This window comes from Lissotriton helveticus, chromosome 8 (assembly GCF_964261635.1).
Source record: "Lissotriton helveticus chromosome 8, aLisHel1.1, whole genome shotgun sequence".
In the NCBI taxonomy this organism is placed as follows: domain Eukaryota; kingdom Metazoa; phylum Chordata; class Amphibia; order Caudata; family Salamandridae; genus Lissotriton; species Lissotriton helveticus.
Genome location: NC_136069.1, coordinates 409,480,991 through 409,507,368, shown reverse-complemented (window position 1 = coordinate 409,507,368; position 26,378 = coordinate 409,480,991). Strand labels below are relative to the sequence as shown.

The window sequence follows — 26,378 nt, the reverse complement described above, 5'->3', positions numbered from 1 at the left end:
GGGGGCGGGGGGCTTTTGGTACGTTTTTTTCTTTTTTCCCCCTCATCGGCGTTGCTAAACGACCCCCAAACCGCTTGTTGTCTGTCATCCGCACCCCCCCCCCCCCCCCCCCAGGCCCCCTCTTCCTTACCGGCACTAAGCAGCAAACTAAGGGATCGCCCCGGGCGTCAAAATCTCTAGTTACGTCACTGTGCATGTCAGGGGCTGGACGTGGTGCTTTTTTTCTCATTAACATGGAATTTGTGTACTGGAGAGATTTGTGTCTTTTATTTGCCCGTATTTATTTGATACTATGTTTTGCATTTGTTTTTGTTTTCCTTGTATCAAGATGTTGTCTTCGACCTGTCCCTTGCTTTCTTTCCCTGGCTTGCACTGCTTCTTGAGAGGGAGGGTGCCTGGACTCCTAGGGAAGCTGGTCCACCCATATTCTCTTATGCAGCACCAGGAAGGTGTTTACTAAAATGCATATTGTGCTGCTTAAAAGATTTCCTGTAACTTCTAGTGAGGAATCTCCTACTCATGCTCCAACTCACCAATTCCAAACACTTCTCATGAGCCAGTTAGATTGTCATGTGTAGGGGCCCCTTTCAGAGGGTTACAGGATACACACGGGCTACTAGGCCCAACTGTAGTGGGTGAGGCTTTCTACTGCTGATGTCCTGGGGCCATACCTATTACAGATCCTGAACAACTGGGTCAAGTACACCTTCTGCACCTGACTCTCAGAAGTAACGTTGTTGAGCAGCCCAAGGTCCCCTCAGGTTAGGAGGAGGGGGGGGGGGGGCGGGTGGATACAGGGTAGTGAATACTGGCTCACAACTCAATAGGCAGGCAGCAGCAATAAATCACTGTCCAGACAAATAGTCACTTTTATGAAAAAAGAGAAGTACTTACTAACAGAACGGAAAAATATGACATTCACAAACAACTACACGACCCCCTGAGGTCAGGGCTCTAGTGTTTCCTTGCAAGTTCCCTCGCCCACTTCCTCCTCGCTTTAGCGATCGAGGTTATTACTCATTCACTATTGGCAATATCCAGGGTATGCCCTACTAGTACTCCAAGACTCAAGAGTCAAAAGTGTTCCAGCTCTGAAGTGCTGTCTAGCCACCAAGTTCCCCCGAAGCAGACTAGCCCAAATTCAGTCTTACTTGCACCTGAAGGCTCGGAGAGTCCGGAGTTCCTGAACAAGTCCCCTCTGCGGACATTGGGGTGGCAGTGACTGAGCTAAGGGAGGTGGCGGCATGCGGCCCAGATGCACAAGTTACTACTTGTGTAATGATATATCTGTAAGAGACATTAGTTAGTGATAGATTCCTTACCGTGGAATATCCCCAGGCGTCAGACCAGATCCGGAAAGTTTTGCTTAGCAGTACCCCTGCGGGTCAGTAGGTGGTGTCCTGCGGCTCTGAGTCCGTCACTGGCGTCGTCAGCGCCGAGATGACGTCACGGAGGGTACTTAGGTGCCACCCATGCGCGCTGACTTCAGTTCTGTACACAACTTTCCGTGCCAGAAATGCAGAGCCATGCAAGATACTGACCATTGGTGCATAAAACTAGGGCCCTAAAAGGGGATGACCTTAACCCTAGAAATCAGTTCGCAGAACGGGGAGGATGGGAGGGGCGGTAAGGAATCTATCACTAACAAATGTCTCTTATAGATATATCGTTACACAAGTAGTAACTTGTGCATCTGAAAGAGTCACGTTAGTGATAGATTCCTTACCTTAGAATAGAAACCCCAGCAATACCAACCCCGATGGACAGTTATGAAAGGGCTCGAAGGGAGCGCACATCAGAAAAGTCAAGACAAGATTTAAGTCCCACCGAGGCATTATGAAGGGCACGAGTGGAAACGTATGCGTAATTCCTTTAAGGAAATGGTTAACAACCAGGGACTTAAAAAGAGAAGGCTGATCTGGAAGCCGTAGAAAGGCGGAGATAGCCGAAAGATAACCTTTGATAGTGCCCAGAGCAGAGCCCTGCTGGGCCAAAGAAAGAAGGAACAGAAGAACCTCAGAAAAAGGGTCAGAAAGGGGATCCACAGCCTTTGCTGTGCACCATGCCACAAACCTGTTCCACCTGCAGGCGTATACCGTTTGGTGGAAGGACGCCCGGCTGCCAGAATGACATCACAGACTTCGGGAGGAAGATCGAAAGGTGTCAACTGTCGCCGCTCAATCTCCACGCATGGAGGCGGAGGCTGAACAGGTTCGGGTGCAGGACCGTCCCCTGCTGCTGCAACAGAAGATCCTCCCGAAGAGGCAGATGGATCGGGGGATCGATGCTCATACTGACTAGCTCTGGATACCATACTCTTCGAGCCCAGTCCGGAGCCACAAGAATGACTTGGGCCCAGTCGCGCCTGATCTTCTTCAGCCCTCTGGGCAGAAGTGGTATAGGCGGAAAGGCATACAACAGACCGGAACTCCACTCGCGGCGAAAAAATTCTCCGAGCGAGTGCCACCTTGGAAATTCCAGCGCAGAACTGAGGGCATTGTGCATTCTCTTCAGTGGCGAATAAATCTAACCAAGGCTCTCCCCACTGCAGAATGAGACCTTGTGCCACGTCAGAGTTCAGACACCATTCGTGATCCATCAAGCACCGGCGGCTGAGTTTGTCCGCCCTGGCGTACAGAGAACCTGCCAGGTGTTGAACGACCAATGTTCCAGCCATGTCCAGAGGCGCAGAGCCTCTTGACATAGGGTCCAGGACCCTACCCCGCCCTGTTTGTTGCAAAACCACATGGCGGTGGTGTTGTCCGTGAACACCTGCACTACACTTTCACGGACAGATGGATGGAATGCCTTCAGTGCAAGTCGGATCGCCCGCAGTTCCAGAAGGTTGATTTGGAGCCGGTACTCCGCCGGAGACCAGAGGCCTCTGATCTCCGCCTCTCCCATGTGCCCCCCCCAATCCCAGGAGGGACGCATCCGTCACCACTGTGTGCTCCGATTGGGGAAGGGAGAGGGGTCTACCATTGACCCAGTCTCGGTTCGTGAGCCACCACTGAAATTGTTGAGCAGTGCCCTCCGAGAACTGAACATGATCAGACAGGTTGCCCTGATGCTGTGCCCACTGGATCTTCAGGTCCCACTGCAGAGCCCGCATATGCCATCTGGCATGTGTCACCAGTAGGATGCAGGAGGCCATCAGGCCCAGAAGCCGGAGGGTCATCCTGACCGAAACCCGGCATAGAGGCTAAAAGATCGGAATCATAGCGTGAATATCCCGGCCATGCTGCTCAGGAGGATAAACCTGAAACAGCGTTGAATCCAGAACCGCTCCGATGAAGGCGAGCTTCTGAGAGGGACTCAGGAGGACTTCGGCGCGTTGATTGGGAACCCCATCAAATGCAGGAGGTTGGCCGTAGTCTGGAGGTGGTTGACGACTGCCTGGGGTGAGCCCGCCTTCAACAGCCAATTGTCGAGGTAGGGAAAGACTGACACCCCGGTCCTGCGCAGATGAGCTGCGACCACGGCCATCACCTTCGTGAACACCCGAGGGGCACTGGTAAGGCCAAAGGGGAGCACGGCAAACTTAAAATGCTCTTGGCCTACCGTAAACCGCAGGTAACGCCAGTAGGCCGTCAGGACGGGAATGTGAAGATAAGCGTCCTGCAAGTCCAACGCTATCATCCAGTCTCCAGGGTCGAGGACAGCCAGGACCTGAGCCAGGGTTAGCATTTTGAATTTCTCCTTCCGGAGGAAGCGATTAACGTCCCGGAGGTCCATGATGGGGCGCAGGCCCCCCTAGTCCTTCTTGGGGACCAGAAAGTAGTGGGAATAACAACCACTCCCTACTTCCTGACTGGGAACGCACTCGATGGCCTCCTTGGCCAGGAGGGCCATCACTTCCTGTCAGAGAAGAGCCAAATGTTCCCCCGACAAGCGGTGGCACCGAGGTGGCATGGCAGGAGAGGAGGACTGAAAGGGAAGGGAGTAACCCTGGCAGATTATCTGTAGCACTCATTCGTCTGATGTAATTTCGCACCAGTGGTGGAGGTGGTGGCGGACCATGCCACCCACCGGCGTGGGGTGCTCCCTGAAGCTCGGATTAGGAAGGCTTAGAGGTGGAAGCAGCGGGTGTAGAGGTGGACTGACCCGCACGCTGGTTTCCAGCCCCGCCCCTGTGGAAGCCATGGCCGCACTGAGGCTGGTTCTGCACAGGCTTGCTGGAGGAGCGTGCCTGGGTGTCTCTGCCCTGGCCACGAAAGGAACAAAACCCAGGAGTGGCAGGGTTCTTTGTAGAAAGACCCAAGGAGTTGGCCGTTGCCCGTGAGTCTTTAAGGAGCTCCAATGCACTGTCAGCCTTATCGCCAAAGCGGCGGGAGCCATCAAAGTGCATGTCCATGAGCGAGCCCTAGACATCGGGCGAGGACAGCCTGGACCTCTTCAGAACACTGAGGCAAGGCTTGAGCCACAGAATCCCACACTGCGTCGGAGTAACGGCCCAACAAGCAGGTGGTGTTAACTGACCGCAGCTCTAAGCTGGCCGAGGAGAACAACCTCTTGCCAAATTGTTCTAACCGTTTAGAGTCCTTATCCAACGGAGCCATCGGAAAGGCACTCTGCGACGTCGAGGCCTGAATGACCAGGCTCTCAGGCGTAGGGTGAGTGGTCAGGAAGGCGGGATCAACAGGCGCCGGGCGATGACCCCAGGCGATGTTTTTATCCACCGGCGCCCCCGTGGCCGGCGGCAACCAAGTGCCCAAGATGACTTTGGTAAGGGCCTCATTGAAAGGGAGCAGTGGCTCTGATGATGCAGACGCCATCTGGAGCACCTCCATAAGGAGGTTGGACTTGAGGGCTACCGTAGGGAGGTCGAGATTAAGAGCCTCCACAGCCCGACGCAGGACCACAGTGTAGGAAGCACCCTCCTCCATAGTAGGTGGAGGAGAGGCAAATCCTGGGTCAGAAGAAACGTCACATTTGCCCGCGTCTTCCAGGTCGTCCACCCAATCCTGCTCGGAGTCACATTGCCGGGTAAGGGGGTCCTCGGACCTGTCCCAGTCCTCATCCGCCTCCGGCCTGGAGGGGGCCAGTTGCAGCGGCAGAGCCGGAGAAGGGACGAACAGCGTCAGGTCCGGAGCCACATCCCAATTTGGGTCCCCGGCCGGAACAAAATGGTCTGGGAACCGGGGCAGGGGTGGGATAAAAGGAACCCAGTACGGCGCTGCACCTCGTGGTGCCGGGGCCGGAGCCAGCGGCACAGGATCCTGTGGCACCGGGGCCGGTAGCAGAGCCACCGGGCCAGCAGGATCTGGACACGGAACCGTGGGGCCCAAAGGAGCGCAGGCGGGAGCCCTGGGCCTAAAAAGGTGGTCCATGGAAGCAAGAAACTCTTGCATCTATTCGGGAGTCGCCGACGGACCCGGGTATAGCAGGTAGGCCGCGGGACTCCCCGGCTCCAGAGGAGCGACGGGGGGACGTCAGAGAGCGAACACGCTTCTTCGAACTCTTTTTATGGCGTCACTTACGGGAATCCAAAGGTGAAGACTTGGAGCCCGAGGAGCGAAGACTCGCGTCCTGCGAGCAGTCTCGGGAACGGCCCCTAGACCCAAAGCGGTGGTGAAAGGAATGCCAGACCTCCAACACTTTCCGGCGCTGCTCCCGCAAAGCCTTCGGGGCAATGGTTCGACAGACTCCGGAGTCCCGGGAGTCGTGGTCGGTCTCCAGGCAGTAGAGGCACACATCCTGGGGGTCAGCCACCGACATGTTACGGTGGCATAACCCGCAAGACTACGTGCACCAGGAGAAAAGGGGGGAGACAAAAGTCTCGAAAGAGTAGTCAAAAAGTGACGAAGGTACGTGCTCAATCCGAATCTGCGCTTGCTGGCGCGGAAAAATAAAGAACTGACGTCAGAGTGCATGGGTGGCGCCTAAGTATCCTCCGTGACATCATCTCGGCGCTGACGACGCCAGTGATGGACGCGGAGCCGCAGGACGCTGCCTAGTGACGCGCAGGGGTACTGCTAAGCAAAAACATTCCGGATCCAGTCTGACGCCTGGGGATATTCTAAGGTAAGGAATCTATCACTAACGTGTCTCTTTCAGATATGCTGCACTCACTGATCCCCAATCTCCTCACATGTGGTCGCAATCCTGTGGCGGTTGGAGGTTTCTTGTGGCTCCTTGTTGCTAGTAAGTCTTTTGGTCTCTCCCACGATGGGAGGGAAAATGGTGGGAACTTGCTGGTGCTGATCTCTCATTCGGGGTAGATTAGTGGGAGCTCCCAAGGGGGCCTCGCTCCTCCCATGATGCTCTGGGTCAGTACACACTTCTGTCTAGTTCCATTGACCCCCCTCTGGCATATGTTGTCACCATGTCTCTACTGTATAAGGACACGGATCCACTCAGCACAGCAGGTGTCTGCATGACAGCTTTTACAGGCATATAGGGTTGCAGCTCATTAGTTATCCACAGGCTCAGAAAAGTTTATGCCACGGCAGCCCCTCTTTGCTTACGGGGTTGCCAAGCCTCAGATGCACATGGGCTTCTGGGCGACTGCACAGTGTTCATCATGGCTGACTTCACAGTGGCCCTCCCATGGCATACAGGGATTGCAGACTTCATCCTGCACACGGCCAAGACCTAATTAGTGCAGCAGCCATTTCCTCACAACAGGATTCCCCTCTGGACATTGCTCCCTACAATGTTCTCCTCTTCCTCACAGGGCACACTGGTATTGTGTTCCAGGGTAGGTGATCTTGGATTCCCTGGCTGATGTCCCCTCACCCAGTAGGGAGACTAGCAGGTCTTAGTCCCAGTCCTGGACACATTGAAAAGTCCTGCAGAGTTTCCCCTCTTCACACAGTACATGACAATTGCTGGGGTCTCAAAATTCCAATAATGCATTTATAGACACCAAATGTGATTTGGAGTCTGAGTCTTTGAAGTTTATGTTGGGAGCCGTTTATGTTGGGAGCCCACTTCTTTTGAACTACCCACTCCTATGCCTTCTTGAAAACAGCCTGTCACAGCCGGAGTGACTCCAAAGCGGAGAGCCCCAAAAAACAGACCATAGGACTCCAAAGCCTTCATACTCTTCGGTGACCTCAACTTCCACTCAGAAGACAGAACCAACCCCTGCTCCACAGCCCTCCTCGAAAGCTTGAACAACGTTGCACTAACCATATCATTACTGAACCAACACATATTACTGTGTTTTGGCTCAGCGGGATCTTCACCACCAGCATCAGGGACTGCTCAACCTCACCCATCACATGGAATGACAACGCTACAATACACTTCCCCATCAACACACCACAAAACAATGCACCCACCAACACCAGCCAACCCAGCCACAGCTGGGGAAAAATCTCAGAAGCTAATTGACTCAACGTCCTCAGCCCAGATCAACCCAACCCTATGAACAACCTCAATGAGGACGTCGTCAACATCAACATCTGGATTAAGAACTGCGCAGACTCCCTCACAGCCATCAAAGCAAACAGGCATAGAAGTGCCTACAAGCAAGCCAGAAAGTACACAGAAGAGCTTTGGGACTCCAAAAAACACTGTAAACAGCTAGCAAGAAAATGACCAGATGGACAACGCTCACCAGTAAAGAAACAATAACTATCATGTGGACCATCCACTCAGGGGCCCCCATCAGACCCATGCCCCCAAAATGTACAACCTCTGTGCATTACCTATCAGCCTTCATCCACTTCATCAACACTTCCATCACCTCTGCCACCTTCCCAAAAGACTGTAAGCATGCAGCAGTTAGCGCCTTCCTTAAGAAACCATTGGTCTGCCCAAGCTAACTGAGCAACTTCTGTCCCATCTCCCTGCTCCCTACCCAGCCAAAGTGATATTGAAGGTCACCACCAAGCAATTCATTAGCCACCTCGAACAACACCACCTGCCGGACAATACCTAAACAGGATTCAGAAAGAACCACAGCACTCATCACAACCACCAACGACCTCAGGATCATTCTGGACCGAGGAGAAACAGTGGCCTTCATTTTGCTTGATCTCTCCAAAGCATTCAACACAGTCTCCCACCACACACTCATCAGAAGACTCCAAGAGATCTCCATCCAAGGACTGGCACGCAACTGCATCTGCCCCTTCCCCACAGGAAGAACACAAAGAGTCAGTCTGCCACCATTCACATAGGAAACCAAGAACCTGATATGAGCAGTCCCTTAGAGATTGTCCATTAGCATGACCCTGTTCAAAGTCAAGATAACAAAGCTTGTCAACATCATCGGATCACAAGACATCAACATCATCTGCTACACCAATGACACCGAACTCATCCTCTCCCTGACATCAAAACTACTAACACCAGAACCAACTTTACCAACTGCATGACCATGGTAGCAGAATGGTTGACAACCAATTGCTAGTAGCTCAGCTTGGACAAGACAGAAGTACTGGTCTTTGGAAACAAGATCTCCCCATGGGACACAAGGAGCTCCGCCTGCTTCCACATCCTACGGATGCTGCAAAAAATCTTAAAGTGGCTGCCACAGAACACCAGATGAACCATCATGCAAGCACTCATCACAAGCAGACTTGACTATGGCAAAGCACGTTTCACCGGAATATTCAAGCAGCTCCTGCAGAGACTTCAGACGATTCGAAATACCACTGCAAGACTCATATTCAACCTTCAACACTGCACTCAAGTCTCACCTCATCTCAGAGAACTCCACTGGCTTACTCTTCACAAACGCAGCCAATTCAACCTCCTCAAACACAACATTGGACCAGCATACCTGAACAACAGTATCCATGTCCACCAACCGGTCAGACACCTATGCTCAACCTCACTCTCACTCACCCCCTGCATTCACAAAAGCAAAGCAGGAGGGTGCTCATTCTCCTACATCACACCCAAAACATGGAACACAATCCCACAACATATCACAGCCTCCTCCTCACTTCTTGAGTTCCGCAAGAAGGTGAAGACCTGGATCTGTAAATAATCCTACAGGGAGCACACGCAGACAGAAGCTCAAATGCCTAGATACCCTCATAGGTAATTAGTGAACTCTACAAGTGGACATAACATGGGAGTGACTAAAGTTCACACCTGGATAACAGCCAGAGTGATATGTGCATCAAAATGGTAACCCAGGGCCCCAAGCCCTCCTCTTTATGATTCTCTTATCAGACCCATCTCCTTCCTGACATGTGCCCTGGCTCTTTCCTGATGACCTGTCACTGAATCAAAGAGCATCCTTTGAAGTGTATGGTGGAAACCTGGCTCTCCCACACAAGGACTGGCCCTTGAACTCAGTGGGTCTCCAAGGACATGCTGGCTTGCCCCCTCTTTTGAAGTCTCAGGCCCTTCGAAGACTTCCTTCAACTCTGCAACAGCACCTGCACTCTCCCATCTGTGAGTCTTGCCCTGCCAAGTAGTGCCAATCCAGTCCTGGGCCCTTGAAAGGTGATTTCTGCTGTCCAGAACCATCAACGTTCACGGGTTGCTGTGGACTTGTTTGGTCAACGTTTAGGTAGCGATAGCCCCTTCCACTTGTTGCATCCCAGCATGCAGAGCTGTATATTGTAAAATGGGGGACACACGTTTCTCTTGTTTTCTAATTATCTCATTTTACTCTGAGGTCGTGAGATCTCTTTGTTGCAGCGAGCTGGTCCAGCTCCTTTTTCCGGTGCGCGACGAGCTTCATCTTTCACGAGGCTGCTTTGGATACTGAGATGCTCGGGGAGAATCTCATTTCTGCCAGGCAGTGCTGTGTTTTGCAGCGCTTATAAGTATACTAAATGGCTGCAATGCTTTCAGCGAGTGTTCTGCTCCACTCCTCCCAACCCATTCCACACACACTTTAGGCAACACTACCTCCGCCACTGCTGTCCCATGTGAACCAGACTTCTGACCTCACCCTGAAGCAGGAGGGGCGGGGGAAGACCAGGAGTACTGCGAGAGATGGACATTAACATTATCCGTCTTTAGAAATCTCTAGCTTTCGTGTCGCTTCTACCTCGGCCTGTCTGTAGGGAAACCGCCATAGGTGGGGATAGCATTCGGCATTAAAAATGTAAACATATAACAGTGGCAACACCCCCCGTTCTCCACAATCATTACACTCCACAGTGCTGGTCAAAGAAGAGAAAGATAAAGCGTGTTCACTCTGGCAAAAATAAACATTACATTTCCCTGCAGCCCTTTAACACATGTTAAGCCACAAAATATAGATAGCTTTCTTTTTCTCACAGCTTTTTCACGAAAATAAATTATTTCATTCGCACTAACCCAAGTTCCGATGCGCTGCGTTTTCCGATTTTTGTTCACATAAAAATGAATATATGATTATACAACGCTTACCTGTACCACGCATGGCTTTACCACGCGAATTTTACTTCGCATGTGTCTTTACCACGCAGCAATTGATAACGCAGGATTCTACTCCGCAAATTTTACGTTAACTAACCTCTTACATCCCTTCTAAATTTACATAATGATGCTGATAGGCTACAAAAACATTTTCAAAACTGCTGAACAAAGTAAAATATTGTTGTTTATATCAAACCAATACTACATATTACCTTACCTTTTAAATTTGTTTTAATTTACAATGCGCTTACATTATTTTTTAAGTTTTAGCTTTTGATCCTTATCTCACCTCTCCACGCCTTTCACCAGCAGCCCTTCACGGAAACGAGAGTCAACAGTAACACGTCTTTAAAAATAGAGATAGGACTTCTATAATGACGTACACGCCACGTCGCTGGGTCGGCTCTTTCCTTGATCGTCAGAGACACTTATTATCGTTTTTTTTCTAAGTTTTCTTCTTTTTTTTTTTTACATTCCGCTTGTTCATTTTGGGGGGGAGAGACCCCCCCAGCCCCCCCAAGCCTCCTTTTTTTGTTTTTATTTTTACTAAATGATGAACACGCAGGACGAAGGAAGACTGGAAGGATTGATCGTTGCGTGGTAAAGACGTTTGTGGAATGCACCCGCGTTGAAAAGACGTTTGTGTGGTAAGTTACTCGTAGTAAACGTAACGCGTGGTAATGACTTCGTAGTACATGATGTTTCCCCATAAAAATAAGCATCTGTGTTGTCACCCTGCGGGAAGGTCAAAGTCCTCCGGTTTCGGAATGTAGAAATCTGTTTGTCACTTAACCCCTCCCACGCTCATGACGAGCTCAGCTCATCATGAGCCACGGTTCTCGTGTACTCAAGTACGCTCACACGCGGGGATAATTCCCCTGCTGTGCTGAGCGTTCTATGGAAACAGGCGTGGCTGTGACGAGCTCAGCTCGTCATGAGCACACAAGAACCGTGGCTCATGATGAGCTGAGCTCGTCATGAGCACCGGGGTGCTGTGCGTGCCCCCCTACCTCCAGCACAGCAGGGGAATCGGGCCAGCAGCGAAGGAGTTAAAAGTTCCACTGAGCTGCCTTGCCATCACAAGCATTTGTAATGCAAAATTATTCCTCTTGCACTTTGGATTTGTTGACTCGATTTAGTATACTCATGCCCCCATGGGACTTTCTTAGCTAAAGCCCCAAGATCTGTCAAACAATTAACAACAGAACTCCTTTTCAACTGGTTTTTAGAACTCCACATAGTATTCACCCCATATATGTTCCATGGTCCAATGGCACTTTGCTATCAGACGAAAGCAAGGGGGTATGAATATATTATTTGTGTACTCACAAGCACATTGCTACCTATAACACTGAACGAGTCAAGACTTTATACTCAATTACAGTTCGAACACTGAACTTTTAAAAGAGAAAGTCAAGAATCTACTGTTGTAATGCTGACTGGCTAATAAATTATGTACATTTGTTTCTTGTACTCCCTTTTACAGATAATAAAATAGCATTGTGCTGATTGAAGAAGGATGTGTAACAGCAAAAGTATTGCAAAGTATTGTGTCACATTTAACTTGAAATCTCCAATGCTTACTTGACAGTGGGGCTTAACAGGAAATTCAGTTGTGCCATTAGCAGGTTGTCAGGAGCAGCCAGGTACCGATCAAATTGTACCTACAAGAAGAAAACTTACTTTATGAGGCTTGCCATATTTTTTATAAGATTGGTTACTATCTCTATTAATCATTATTCTTGTTAACTTTTTGAGCTGCGGTTATATACGTCGTTAATACTGATTTCCATCATGATTCACACATAAATGTCTCTGCACAGCTTCATATTTGATAGTGCCTCTTCCCCGAGAGAGGAAAATATATCAGGATATCATGTTGCCAAAAAAGAAGTCAGAGTCCCAAGTCTTTAATATAGTAAGACAGAAGAATAAGCGACGGGCACTGAAGAGAGTGATAAACAAGGGTAAACAATTAGATTAATTATCGAATCACCACATAACATGTGCTATACACTATTAAGGCAAGAATGCTGGAGAATCACAGTGTCAAAAAATAATTCTACTCCAGTAACATAACAGCAAATGTTTACATAAACCTCAAATTAATCAACCGAAATCAAAGGCCAGAGGACATCTCATCCAAAAATAACAGGTTGTGTAGAGATTTCATGGAGCCCACACAATTACATATATCACGAAGTGATATGCCCGATTAATTTGTCCTTGATGTTATCAGTATTCTTGAGATCCCTGGTTTAGATAACATTATTAATATGAAAACAATGAAGAAAAAACAATCAGTAAAAGAAAAGACATTTAGGAAAAGACGTTGATAAAAAATATACAGTGTTTCATTGTAAGATGTATAAAATCAAAAATAATTAAGTGCAACACTGTCAATGAATGTTTTCCTTCCCAAACACAATCCTGTCTCTGCCCATTCCTGTACACTGCCATGATTTAGGGTCTCATCCAAAGTTTGACAGACGGTACTCAATCATACATACCAACATTTTAGAACAAGAAAGTGGAAGATTTTTGAAAAAAAAAAACAAATCGGGGGAATGGATTTTCCCCATAGATTTCTATTGAAGCAGAGGCAATTTAAGACGGGAGACAGGCATAATAAAGCCATTTTTGGCTTTCAAAATTGGGAGGCTCTGGGCTGAATTGGGTTTATTGGCATGTATGCTCCATCCATCAGGGTAGCAGAGGGCATTAAGTCAGCCACCCTGACAGACTACCGTCAGCCAAACTTGGTGTCTCAAACATTTTAATAAAACAATTTTTTCCAAAAACTAACTCCGGAGTGGGATTTGTAATTGAAAAATAAAACAATAATGGCCCCCACATCCATGGAGGTTTTTTTCCTCGATGTGGGGGTCATTATTAGTTTTCTTCTTCTGTACCTCACTGCCTAAAGAGCACAGGTTGTGGAAAGACCTTCCTCCTACGCCCCGTACTCCGCTGGAGAAAGCTTTTAGTCTACAGAGACAACAAATCTAAGTGTACTCATGGTGACTATACAGTCAAGCCTACAGAGTGATGCCCTAGAGCCCAAAGCATATCAGATTTGGGATGTTAGAGTGTGGCTTGCCTCCAAATGCTCTAGTAAAGTTTTACAGTCCTACAGTCATTTGTCACACTTGCCATGCGGTATACTCATAGGGGTTTTATAAAGTTACTGGTACTGCATGGGAATGCAGTATGTGAACAGAGTATTATTGCGTGAGTGTGAGTCCCTGATTTTGCAAAAGTATGCAGTAGGGTACAGTATATTACAGTATATGGAGTAGAGGGCATGTGATATTCCCTGGTCCTACTATTTGTTTACATTTACGATTTCTATTTTAATGTTCACTACTTACATTTTTATGACTGCATTACTATTTTTATTATTACATTATTATTATTATTATTATTATTATTATTCATAAGGAAGGCCATTTATTACTTATATTACTATTATTACATAGGGAAGGCAATTTATTACCTATAATACTATTATTACATTATTATTATTATTATTATATGAGGAGAGTTTCTTCCCATATTAGTACTGCGTTCTATTACGTTTATTTCTGGAATGTTTATCTTCTTTTCCTATGTTTATATTTGTGTATACTGTTTGATTTTGTTTAATCGTTATAAGCGGGAAGATGTGTAGTAATCTGCTTGTTAAGCATTACATATCCCCTGCCCTTGCTCTCTGCCTGATGCTCAGACAATATGATGTCATTTGGAATGTTAGGAATGTTTGTACTGGTGAGAGAGCAGTTGGAGAAGATGGGCTGAGCAGCCAGGAGGCGGCTCCTGGTGGGGTGTATATTGGAACTTATTAAGATGTACCTTCTTGAATAAACTACCATCTACAAGAACTGTCTACAAGGCTTCATTGATTTCTACAGTGACCTTCAGGAGGACGGCATTGAGAGGGTGCATGTCTAGAAAAGGATGAAAGCCTCCGTCCTTCTTTGGCAACAAAAAGTAGCAGGAATAACAATCACAACTTATTTCTGGCACATCCACCCTCTTGATAGCCCCTTCAGCCAAAAGGGCTTGCAATTCTTTCTGTAAGGTGGACAGTTGGTCATCTGTCAGTTGGTCCTGGGTCGATAGAACATGAGCAGGAGGGGCTTTGAAGAGTAGGATGTATCCCATCTTGAGAATCAACAGCCCCTACCTGTCCGATGTTATGGCCTACCAACAGGTAGGCTGTGCTCCTCTAGGGGCATGCCAAAGGGGTTGGAAGATGGGGCCGCATAGTAAGGTGACTGGTTGGTGGAAGATGCCCAGGATTGGCCATGAAGGGTACGGTGTATCCCTTCTCGAGAATCTGCAGCCCCAACCTGTCTGGGCATGCTAAAGAGGTTGGCAGGTGGGGCTGCATAGTAAGCTGACTAACTCGTTAACCCTGACTAGGGGGTCGATGAATGTCACCGCCTCAGCCACAAAATTGCTGGGCACTCTGCTGAGACTGAAGGGGCTGCCAGCATGGGGTGCCTTTGGTGAAACCCTCAAAGGAACTGTAAAGCGGATGTGGCTGGTGAGGTGGGACAGATAAGCCCAAGAATCATGTTTTGGCCCAGCTCTCCTTGAACCGCTCCAGAGTGGAATCTGCCTTGCCACCAAAAAGGAGAGCCCCGTCAAAGGACATGTCCATAAGTGAATACTAAACATTACCTCAGAAATATGTTGACTGCAGCAGGCATGGCGAAGAATGTCTGCAAAGCTTAGGTCAAGACAGGTAAAAGGTCTGTCGGGACCCATGGGAGGACTTGCGCCAACGAATACCGAGAAGCGTGGGAACAGCAGGCCAGCACGGAACTGCCATTGACAGACCAGAGGGCCAAACTGGGATAAGAAAATACCCTATTTCCAAAGGTCTCCTCTCTTTTGGACTCACTATTGGGTGGAGTAGTCAGAAAAGTATTTGGAATTGTCAGAGCAGTAGCTGCATCACTAAGCTCTCAGGAGAGGCATCCTGAGACAAAAAGGCAAGGTCTCCGGGGGAGGTCAGGGACATCTTGCAATCTGGCAATTCACTAGGGGGGAAGAACTCAAGGAGGCTTAGCTTGCATTTTCAATTAAGGCCAACTCCCATGGTCCACTCCATCATCGTGCCCCCAAGCGCTTGAAAGCATCCCATGTAAGGAGGGGTTTGACAAATTCAGACTAAGTGAAACTCTTATAATCATATAGTTGAATGGACACTTGTAACTGCATAACCATTGGTTAGAATGGAACACCCTCATAAACGCTATGTTTTACGAATGCGGTGTACATCTATTTTCCGCCCCACATTAGCGTTATTGGCATTATCATTGGATGAACAACACGAAGGATACCAGAAGTCTGTATACAGGAGCCTAAATAGTGCTCACTCTGTAAAACAAAACCAAAAGGTTAATGTTCAGGTCATAACAATCTTAATTGATGTGTGACCGCAGGAGAAGAAGAAAGATCAGAAAGGTAGCCCCAAAGGTGCTTGAAAAAAAAAAAAAAAAAAAAAAAATCCCCATCAGCCCGCTCAATAGCGGAGTATCGTCATCTGGGTAGTATGGTTGACAAATGTGGTATCCAGAGTGCCCTTCCTTAGGTACAACCCAAGGCTAGCAAGACTTGGACCATCACGTTGACCCTCAACCAACAGAGATGCAGACTGAAAGGGTTAAGTTGCAGTGCTCAGAAAATGTGAAAAAGGAAAAGAACCAAAACTCTTAATCCAAGTGTTCTAAAAATACCTACCTTGATGTCATGGGAAAAACTTTATTGGGTCTGACCATCAAGGTGGTATGGTTAAAAACAGAGTGAAAAATAGCATGCAAGGAATTGCTATTCACCATGAATTTTATTTGGTCGACATGTTTCAGCCTACATAGGCTTTCTTCAGGACCTATGATGCACTACTGCAACATCAACTTACTGTGTCAAAGAAACTAATAAATGGTTCAAACTCCTCTATAGTAGGGAGTTAGGTGTCTTCTCCTGCATGTGAAACAATTGAAAAAGATACAAATGGCAATCATTATTGCTATTACCAAAGGAGCTACTAAGTGTCCAGTACACTATAAATTCCTATGTTAATCCACTCCCCCAAATTGTAGGGAGGAATAACCTCACCTCACCTGGCACTTGCTCACAGTGAAGGAGGCCACGCACTAAAAAGGAAAGAAAAGAAGAAAATAGAGAACATACGTTTCATTTCAAGATCAAAGAAAGTTTAGACTCTGATGGCCAACTACAGGTGGCAACTGAAAGGGGGTAAAGGATAGCGATAACACACCTTAACATGAGGGCATAATATTTAAGTCCTCAGGGTAGGAAAAGTACTACAGGGTGACAAACACTTCGTCTGCCCACGTATGAACAAGGACCCATGTAGTCAATGCCTCCCATCAGGCCACCCTTTCAACAGATCAAGGTCAGAGCCTGTACCCAGATCAAAGTTTCCACAAAATTGAATTGCAAGTATGTGAAACAACAAACACCATTCTAAGAGAAATTCCCTGGTGTCCCGATTGTCAGCGAAGAAAGGGCAGGGTCCTGAACTGTACAGTGGCTACGCCTCCTCCCAACCATTAGCAATCCGTAAGAAACTGCAAAAAAGAAGAACGCGAGAGACCAGTGTCCTCACCTCTCCGTCGTTGCCTCGCTCTGGGAAGTGAGCCGAGGGGGAGGTGAGGACATCGTGTGTCAAGCAGGAAGAAATATCGTGGCTGCGGACGTGAAAGAAAACCGTTCGTTTCCATCGCCTCCAATCAGAAGGTCAGCCAACTTCTGTGACTATCAATAGCGAGAACTGAGCCCTGATTGGATGCCCTGCTAAAAGAAGCCCCGCTATTGGCTTGTTTGGGGCCAATCGGATTGCCGCGCTCGTTTTGTTTATGTTGTCTCAAACAACCACATCGGGTCATATCAACATGCGGATCCCTACACACATAGACTGGACGGTTGTCCGTTACCTACTCATGTGGTGTGTTTGATCTTATACGGAGTGAACAACCTCCTGCTTTTCTAGGACCGAGCGCCTTCCGTGGCCCATACGAACATAGCTACACCCTGATTGGATGACTCGGTCCGTCCACTCCAGCCAATCGAAAGCAGTGGGCCAGTAAAAATGGCCGGATACATTGTTTACAAGTTATATAAACAACAACTTCAGTATGTATAGCTATATCAAATGTATAAGCGATCAAATGCCGCTGTATTAAATACATGAAGACTACCCATGTATGATCCCTATGAAGGTCAGACCGTTAGATGTAGATATACAATCGGTCGATCTATACGTTTAGAAACGGTAATCTTGTGCACCTTCCGGGTCAGTCAGACGTGAGATCGCCTGATCAATCAAAAACATATACATACTGGGCAGAGCTCAATGGGGCTCATACCTGTTCGGTCATACAACCTACCGTAGGTCCGTCCAGTATTAACGGTAAACGGTTGGTTATATGAAAGCTCACTGGGTGTTGTTTAAAAAGTGGTATGCTCAACAACCCGAGCAAAATATGAATGTTCAAGTGTCACACAGACCCCGTCACTTATCAATCTGTGTAGACCATATTATATACCAAACGTGTAAAGGCCAACTGAGTACAAAGAGCCAGAGAGCAGAGTAGATACACTCTCTATTGTCTTATTTGGGACACAAGACCAATTTGGTCGCATAGAAATATCCAGGACTCAAAAATTGAAAAAATACCATGTGTAGTGTTGCAGAGGTGGAAAACTGAAGACAGGTACTCAGAGTTGTAACCACGGGATATCATCATTAAGCCCCTCCGTGTCACTCTTCAGTTTGAACACCCATCTCTGCTCCCTTCTGAGTAGAAACTGGGAGATGTCTGTTATATGATTAGGTATGTATGGTTGTTCCAGGATCACCCACTCCAGGTCGTTTGCCTGATGTTTGGCCTGGAGAAAATGGGATGTGAGCCGAGTGGCTTGTTTACTGCGTCTAATCGTGCTCTTATGTTCCTGGACGCGTAATTTTATCTTCCTCGTTGTCATCCCTATGTATCTCAACCCACACGGGCACGTGATTTGGTATATAACTCTCTCGCTGTTGCAATTTGTATGGCGTTTGAGTATCCATGGTCGAGAGGTACCTATATCCACTGATGAGGTCTTCTTAGTCTGTGGACAAACTGAGCAGTTTCCACACGGGTGATGACCCTGTACAGGTGGAAGATTCCACAGAGTGGATGTAGATTCATCTGCAAATCGTTGTGGTCTGGTGTGGACCAGCTCGTCCTTCAAATTCGTTCCTCTTTTGAACGCAAAGAGTGGTAAGGGAATCTTATCGCCAGAACTGTTCAGAATCTTCCACTTCTGCCTGACAATCTTCTGTAGTTTCGACGAAGAAGTGTTGAAAGTCGTAACACAAACCAATTGCAGACGGAGAGGGCAGAAACCGGGTCAGGTACAATGGGCAGACAATCTTTGATTCCAAATGAACTAGGAGATACGGAATCAACAAGTGATACATCTAACACCATCGATGACCTTGTTGTGAACCTAAGTGCACGTACACTGTCCCCCTTAGAGAAAGCAGTGCTTAATAAAGGTCTAGGATTTGTTCCTACCAACGCTGGCGAACCGTTCCAAATCCGAGAGGAAATGGAGCGTTTTTTCAGGACGGTCAGATTACATTTTTTCTTCAAAAACAAGGAACAGGATACAATCCTGGACACTAGCACTGGGCTCAAGGTCAAATCGACTTTTATGCCCTTACTCCAGCAGGTACCCTCAAAAGTTGGAGCTTTTGAAGCAGCAGTACTACATGACATGAGAGCGTTGGACTTCTCGGGTCATGTAGGTTATCAAAACCTGTCTAAGAAAGAGAGAACTGCCCTTGAGACCTTGTCTAGAGACACTGCGATTACAATCAAACCAGCAGACAAGGGTGGGGCCACTGTGATTCAGGACACCACAGCGTACCGCACAGAATGCCTAAGATAACTAGGTAACACCCAGTTTTACACACTGCTTGACCAGGATCCCACGGCAAGGATCACGAATGAGATCAAACATCTGGTAGAGGAAGCTGGCGCGGAAGGATGGATCACATCCCAAGAGGCGGCCTATTTGGTGGCGAAGTTTCCTACCATCCCTTACTTCTACACACTACCAAAGGTTCATAAGCCGACCAGACCTCCTCCGGGTCGGCCTATCATTTCTGGGATCGGTTCTCTCTTAGAACCCTTGTCATCATTTGTAGATGTTTTCTTACATCCTCTGGTTAAGAAAATGCCGTCATACCTTCAGGACACCAAGGATGTCCTTCGCTTGCTGCCAGGGGTAGATTTCAATACGGATTCTGACATCTTAGCTAGCTTTGATGTAGAATCACTGTACACTTGTATACCCCAGAGAGAGACGCTACAAACTATTCAAGAACTCCTGGAAGAATCTCCCCCGGACAGTGTGACGCCTGTCCATTTTATAACAGAACTGGCCAGGATCGTGATGACGGAGAACTTTTTTGCTTTTGAGGATTCCCTATATCTACAGACATCTGGGACCTCAATGGGCAGCAAGTTTGCGCCGAGTCTGGCGAATCTCTACATGCACAGTTTTGAAACCCAGCATATATTGAGTACCACCAACATTTGGTGGTGTGGAAAAGGTATATAGACGACATTTTGGTGGTTTGGCGTGGCGATGAACATTCCTTGTCAGCCTTCCATGTTTGGCTCAATGTGCTTAATCCTTTCCTAAGGTTCACCCTGGAACATAGTAAAGACCAACTACCATTCTTGGATTTAGTGATCTTTCCACATGATGGTCACTTGGCCAGCTCCCTTTACAGGAAGCCCATGGCGCGGAACTCTCTTTTAAGGTTTGATAGTCATCATCCCCGCTCACTAAGGGAAAACCTCCCTTTTGGACAGTTTTTGAGAGTGAGGAGAAACTGTTCAGATTTGTTAGATTTCCGGGTTCAGGCTAAGGACCTTTCTACTAGATTAAAGCTGCGACAATACCCCAGTCGCCTGATCAGGACATCATGCAAACGGGCCTCAAATAACCATCGCGAGTCCCTGTTAGAGGCACCGGTAGAGAAGCCACCTTTGAATCAATTGGTTTGTGTTACGACTTTCAACACTTCTTCGTCGAAACTACAGAAGATTGTCAGGCAGAAGTGGAAGATTCTGAACAGTTCTGGCGATAAGATTCCCTTACCACTCTTTGCGTTCAAAAGAGGAACGAATTTGAAGGACGAGCTGGTCCACACCAGACCACAACGATTTGCAGATGAATCTACATCCACTCTGTGGAATCTTCCACCTGTACAGGGTCATCACCCGTGTGGAAACTGCTCAGTTTGTCCACAGACTAAGAAGACCTCATCAGTGGATATAGGTACCTCTCGACCATGGATACTCAAACGCCATACAAATTGCAACAGCGACAGAGTTATATACCAAATCACGTGCCCGTGTGGGTTGAGATACATAGGGATGACAACGAGGAAGATAAAATTACGCGTCCAGGAACATAAGAGCACGATTAGACGCAGTAAACAAGCCACTCGGCTCACATCCCATTTTCTCCAGGCCAAACATCAGGCAAACGACCTGGAGTGGGTGATCCTGGAACAACCATACATACCTAATCATATAACAGACATCTCCCAGTTTCTACTCAGAAGGGAGCAGAGATGGGTGTTCAAACTGAAGAGTGACACGGAGGGGCTTAATGATGATATCCCGTGGTTACAACTCTGAGTACCTGTCTTCAGTTTTCCACCTCTGCAACACTACACATGGTATTTTTTCAATTTTTGAGTCCTGGATATTTCTATGCGACCAAATTGGTCTTGTGTCCCAAATAAGACAATAGAGAGTGTATCTACTCTGCTCTCTGGCTCTTTGTACTCAGTTGGCCTTTACAAGTTTGGTATATAATATGGTCTACACAGATTGATAAGTGACGGGGTCTGTGTGACACTTGAACATTCATATTTTGCTCGGGTTGTTGAGCATACCACTTTTTAAACAACACCCAGTGAGCTTTCATATAACCAACCGTTTACCGTTAATACTGGACGGACCTACGGTAGGTTGTATGACCGAACAGGTATGAGCCCCATTGAGCTCTGCCCAGTATGTATATGTTTTTGATTGATCAGGCGATCTCACGTCTGACTGACCCGGAAGGTGCACAAGATTACCGTTTCTAAACGTATAGATCGACCGATTGTATATCTACATCTAACGGTCTGACCTTCATAGGGATCATACATGGGTAGTCGTCATGTATTTAATACAGCGGCATTTGATCGCTTATACATTTGATATAGCTATACATACTGAAGTTGTTGTTTATATAACTTGTAAACAATGTATCCGGCCATTTTTACTGGCCCACTGCTTTCGATTGGCTGGAGTGGACGGACCGAGTCATCCAATCAGGGTGTAGCTATGTTCGTATGGGCCACGGAAGGCGCTCGGTCCTAGAAAAGCAGGAGGTTGTTCACTCCGTATAAGATCAAACACACCACATGAGTAGGTAACGGACAACCGTCCAGTCTATGTGTGTAGGGATCCGCATGTTGATATGACCCGATGTGGTTGTTTGAGACAACATAAACAAAACGAGCGCGGCAATCCGATTGGCCCCAAACAAGCCAATAGCGGGGCTTCTTTTAGCAGGGCATCCAATCAGGGCTCAGTTCTCGCTATTGATAGTCACAGAAGTTGGCTGACCTTCTGATTGGACGCGATGGAAACGAACGGTTTTCTTTCACGTCCGCAGCCACGATATTTCTTCCTGCTTGACACACGATGTCCTCACCTCCCCCTCGGCTCACTTCCCAGAGCGAGGCAACGACGGAGAGGTGAGGACACTGGTCTCTCGCGTTCTTCTTTTTTGTAGTTTCTTACGGATTGCTAATGGTTGGGAGGAGGCGTAGCCACTGTACAGTTCAGGACCCTGCCCTTTCTTCGCTGACAATCGGGACACCAGGGAATTTCTCTTAGAATGGTGTTTGTTGTTTCACATACTTGCAATTCAATTTTGTGGAAACTTTGATCTGGGTACAGGCTCTGACCTTGATCTGTTGAAAGGGTGGCCTGATGGGAGGCATTGACTACATGGGTCCTTGTTCATACGTGGGCAGACGAAGTGTTTGTCACCCTGTAGTACTTTTCCTACCCTGAGGACTTAAATATTATGCCCTCATGTTAAGGTGTGTTATCGCTATCCTTTACCCCCTTTCTGTTGCCACCTGTAGTTGGCCATCAGAGTCTAAACTTTCTTTGATCTTGAAATGAAACGTATGTTCTCTATTTTCTTCTTTTCTTTCCTTTTTAGTGCGTGGCCTCCTTCACTGTGAGCAAGTGCCAGGTGAGGTGAGGTTATTCCTCTCTACAATTTGGGTGAGTGGATTAACATAGGAATTTATAGTGTACTGGACACTTAGTAGCTCCTTTGGTAATAGCAATAATGATTGCCATTTGTATCTTTTTCAATTGTTTCACATGCAGGAGAAGACACCTAACTCCCTACTATAGAGGAGTTTGAACCATTTATTAGTTTCTTTGACACAGTAAGTTGATGTTGCAGTAGTGCATCATAGGTCCTGAAGAAAGCCTATGTAGGCTGAAACATGTCGACCAAATAAGATTCATGGTGAATAGCAATTCCTTGCATGCTATTTTTCACTCTGTTTTTAACCATACCACATTGATGGTCAGACCCAATAAAGTTTTTCCCATGACATCAAGGTAGGTATTTTTAGAACACTTGGATTAAGAGTTTTGGTTCTTTTCCTTTTTCACATTTTCTGAGCACTGCAACTTAACCCTTTCAGTCTGCATCTCTGTTGGTTGAGGGTCAACGTGATGGTCCAAGTCTTGCTAGCCTTGGGTTGTACTTAAGGAAGGGCACTCTGGATACCACATTTGTCAACCATACTACCCAGATGACGATACTCCGCTATTGAGCGGGCTGATGGGGATTTTATTTTTTTCAAGCACCTTTGGGGCTACCTTTCTGATCTTTCTTCTTCTCCTGCGGTCACACATCAATTAAGATTGTTATGACCTGAACATTAACCTTTTGGTTTTGTTTTACAGAGTGAGCACTATTTAGGCTCCTGTATACAGACTTCTGGTATCTTTCGTGTTGTTCATTGCTAAGTTGGGGGACAAGGTACCAAAATAGTCTATAAACACGATTCCCCTCAGGCCCTCCCCTACCTTGTGTGTTTTGTTTATTATCATTGGATGTCCATTTGTGCTATATGCCAGCGTCATCCAGAGGCAACCTCTGGTTTGGTAGCAGTGTCCAGAGAATGAGGGGCACCCCCAGAGAATGAGGTGAAGGAAAAATAAATTTGAAAAACTTAAAAAACAGAGTCTTTCCAGGTTCAACTTTAATATAAAAAGGTAGGGCTCTGTTGTTAAAAATGATGGTGGGCATAGTATATGGATAAAGTTCTGGGTCCAACTATACCACTTAACTTCTGTCAACATGTTTCTGCTCCGTAACGCCCAGCCGGGTCGCTAGAGCATTCGTCAGGACAAACAAACATAGAATCACTTACACAACTTGTGCAGTATTCATAAGTGTATTTTCTCTAAAACACTTAATCTTTAGCTAACTCTCAATTCCTATAATAGAAAAAAGAAAGGAGACAAACAAACAACAATGTATATGCAATAAGGGGGTTATAAATTCTAGCACTGCTTGATCTCCATTCGAGAAATTATGTGCCTATTCTGAGCACTGAATTCAAAAGGGGGTACCTTTGGGGACTAACATGGGCCGAGCTGCACTACAAATGAGAGACTCTAGTCTTGGGTACAATTCTTTTAGCGTTCTTCCATGTTTGAATGGAGAAAATCACATCATTATAAAGGTTGAGCTGTTCTGTCGTCATTTCTATTATAGGAATCCTGGCTCAATGCCCACTCCACCTCCATTCTTGACATTCTCACCCCTCTAGGGTACAACATCATCAGACAAGACAGACCGATCAAAATTGGAGGGGACTAGCCATCATTCATAGAGATGGAATACAGATTACCAAACTCAAACCTGCTGAATACCTATCGTTTGATTACCTAGGTGTCAAACTCACTTACAAGGGAACCCCACACCATCTACCATCCTCCTGGAGAGCGTACCCTTTTACCCGAAGAACTAACAGACCTAATAACACGTTTCTCCGGGACAGACACTAAAAATGTGTTCTTGGGTGACCTCAATATCCACTGGAATGACCCAGAAGACTCCACTGTCCTGAACCTTTCCAACCTTCTGGAAATATATAACCTCAAGCAACTCTGCAATAAGCCAACTCACATCAAAGGTGACACACTAGATGCGATCATAACCAACAATGATCTGATCTCCTTGAGAGAGATTTCTCCCATTGACTGGTCTAACCACAACCTCATTCTGTTCAGGATTGACACACTTGCCAGCCTCCAACCTATTTGTGTTGTTAAACCTAAACTCTTGAACAGAAACATCAAAGAAATACCTTTATCCGAACTTGAAGCCAAGAATCATCCCCATCTTCAACTCCATCCCTCTTCATGGATGGCTGATGACCTCACTTCACACTTTAACTGAAGAATGACAGATGTTTTAGATCAAATAGCTCCTCTCAAACTCAAACAACTGAGGAGAACCAAATCAAAACCCTGGTTTAACGTGGAGCTGAATGATGAACGGCGTCAACTCAGACAAGCGGAAAGGTCTTGGAGACAAAACCCCATGTCATTGCACCTAACACATCTTAGATCTGCTCGGCGGTCATACAAAAAACACATCTTCAATGAAAAGGCATCTTTTTTCCGCAGCCAACTTGATCTGGCGAAAAACAGACCAAGAGATCTCTTCGACATTGTAAAAAGCCAAACTAACTGCACTCCCTCTAAAGAAATCGAAGCCACCAATGAGCGATATGAAGAAATCGCCACCTTCTTCACTAATAAAGTCTCTAAAATTGATCAATCCTTCTTACAAACTGCTAACCCTCCTTCCCCCTTAACCGGCCCCCTTCAACCTCCCTTCACCACTCGGAAAGAGCTCTTAACATGGACAATCAAACCTACCTCCAGCCAAAAAACAATGCGCTTTGGTCCGACTTTGAGCTAATGTCGGTTAGCGAGGTCTTCAATATAATTTCTAATCTAAAACCTTCCTCCCACACTATGGACCCCCTCCCTTCCACAATTATAAAATAACTCAACCACACCATCTCCCCTTTCTGGGAAAAAATCATCAACGCCTCTCTCACCTCAGGCTGTGTCCCAGACTCCCTTCAACTAGGACAAATCACACCCATTCTCAAGAAACCTGGGGCTGACCATAATGATCAGACCCATCTCTAACCTCCCACTCCTTGCTAAAACATTGGAGAAATGTGTTCTCCTCCAACTCAATAAACACATTGACAAGTTCAACCTCCTCGATGCCTTTCAATCTGGTTTCAGAAAAGGCTATAGTAAGGAAACAGCTATGCTCAACGTCTCCGTGGACATTCACAAGGCCCTAGACGAAGGTGATGCCTGCCTACTCATCCTTATTGACCTGTCTGCGGCATTCGACACAGTAAACCATCCAGACCTTCTGGAGACCCTGTCGAAATGTTCCGGCATAAATGGCACAGTACTAAAATGGTTCACCTCCTTCCTTCAACACCGCTCGCAACAAATTAAAATTAATTCCTGTCTCTCAAAGCCTACTAAAGTCACACTTGGGGTCCCACAAGGCTTGATCCTCTCCCCGTCCCTCTTCAATCTCTTCATGGAGCCCCTCACAATCATATTGAAAAAAGGTGGAGTGAACTACCACCTTTACACGGACGACACCCAAATCTATTTCAGGATCAAGTCCCCCAGCGACATTCAACGCCTCAATACCACCCTAACCGAGATCCAATCTTGGTTCTACGTTAACCACTTAAAGCTCAACCCAGACAAAACGGAACTAATCCTATTCTCTCCAAAAAATAACCATCGCCCAATCCAAGAATGGCTCAGGAATCTGACTGTCCTAAACTGCCCCCTTACCCTAGCCAACTCAGTTAAGTCTCTAGG

General features: G+C 46.9%; 1 protein-coding gene across 1 annotated transcript in view; it reads right to left on the bottom strand.

Annotated features, from left to right (window-relative positions):
• COG6 (component of oligomeric golgi complex 6) overlaps window positions 1–26,378 on the bottom strand; it is a 464,502-nt gene that overhangs the window by 18,145 nt on the left and 419,979 nt on the right. Inside the window, exon 18 of the mRNA XM_078657244.1 lies at window positions 11,899–11,978. Coding sequence (XP_078513370.1) covers window positions 11,899–11,978 — 80 coding nt within the window. The remainder of the gene's footprint in view (window positions 1–11,898; window positions 11,979–26,378) is intronic.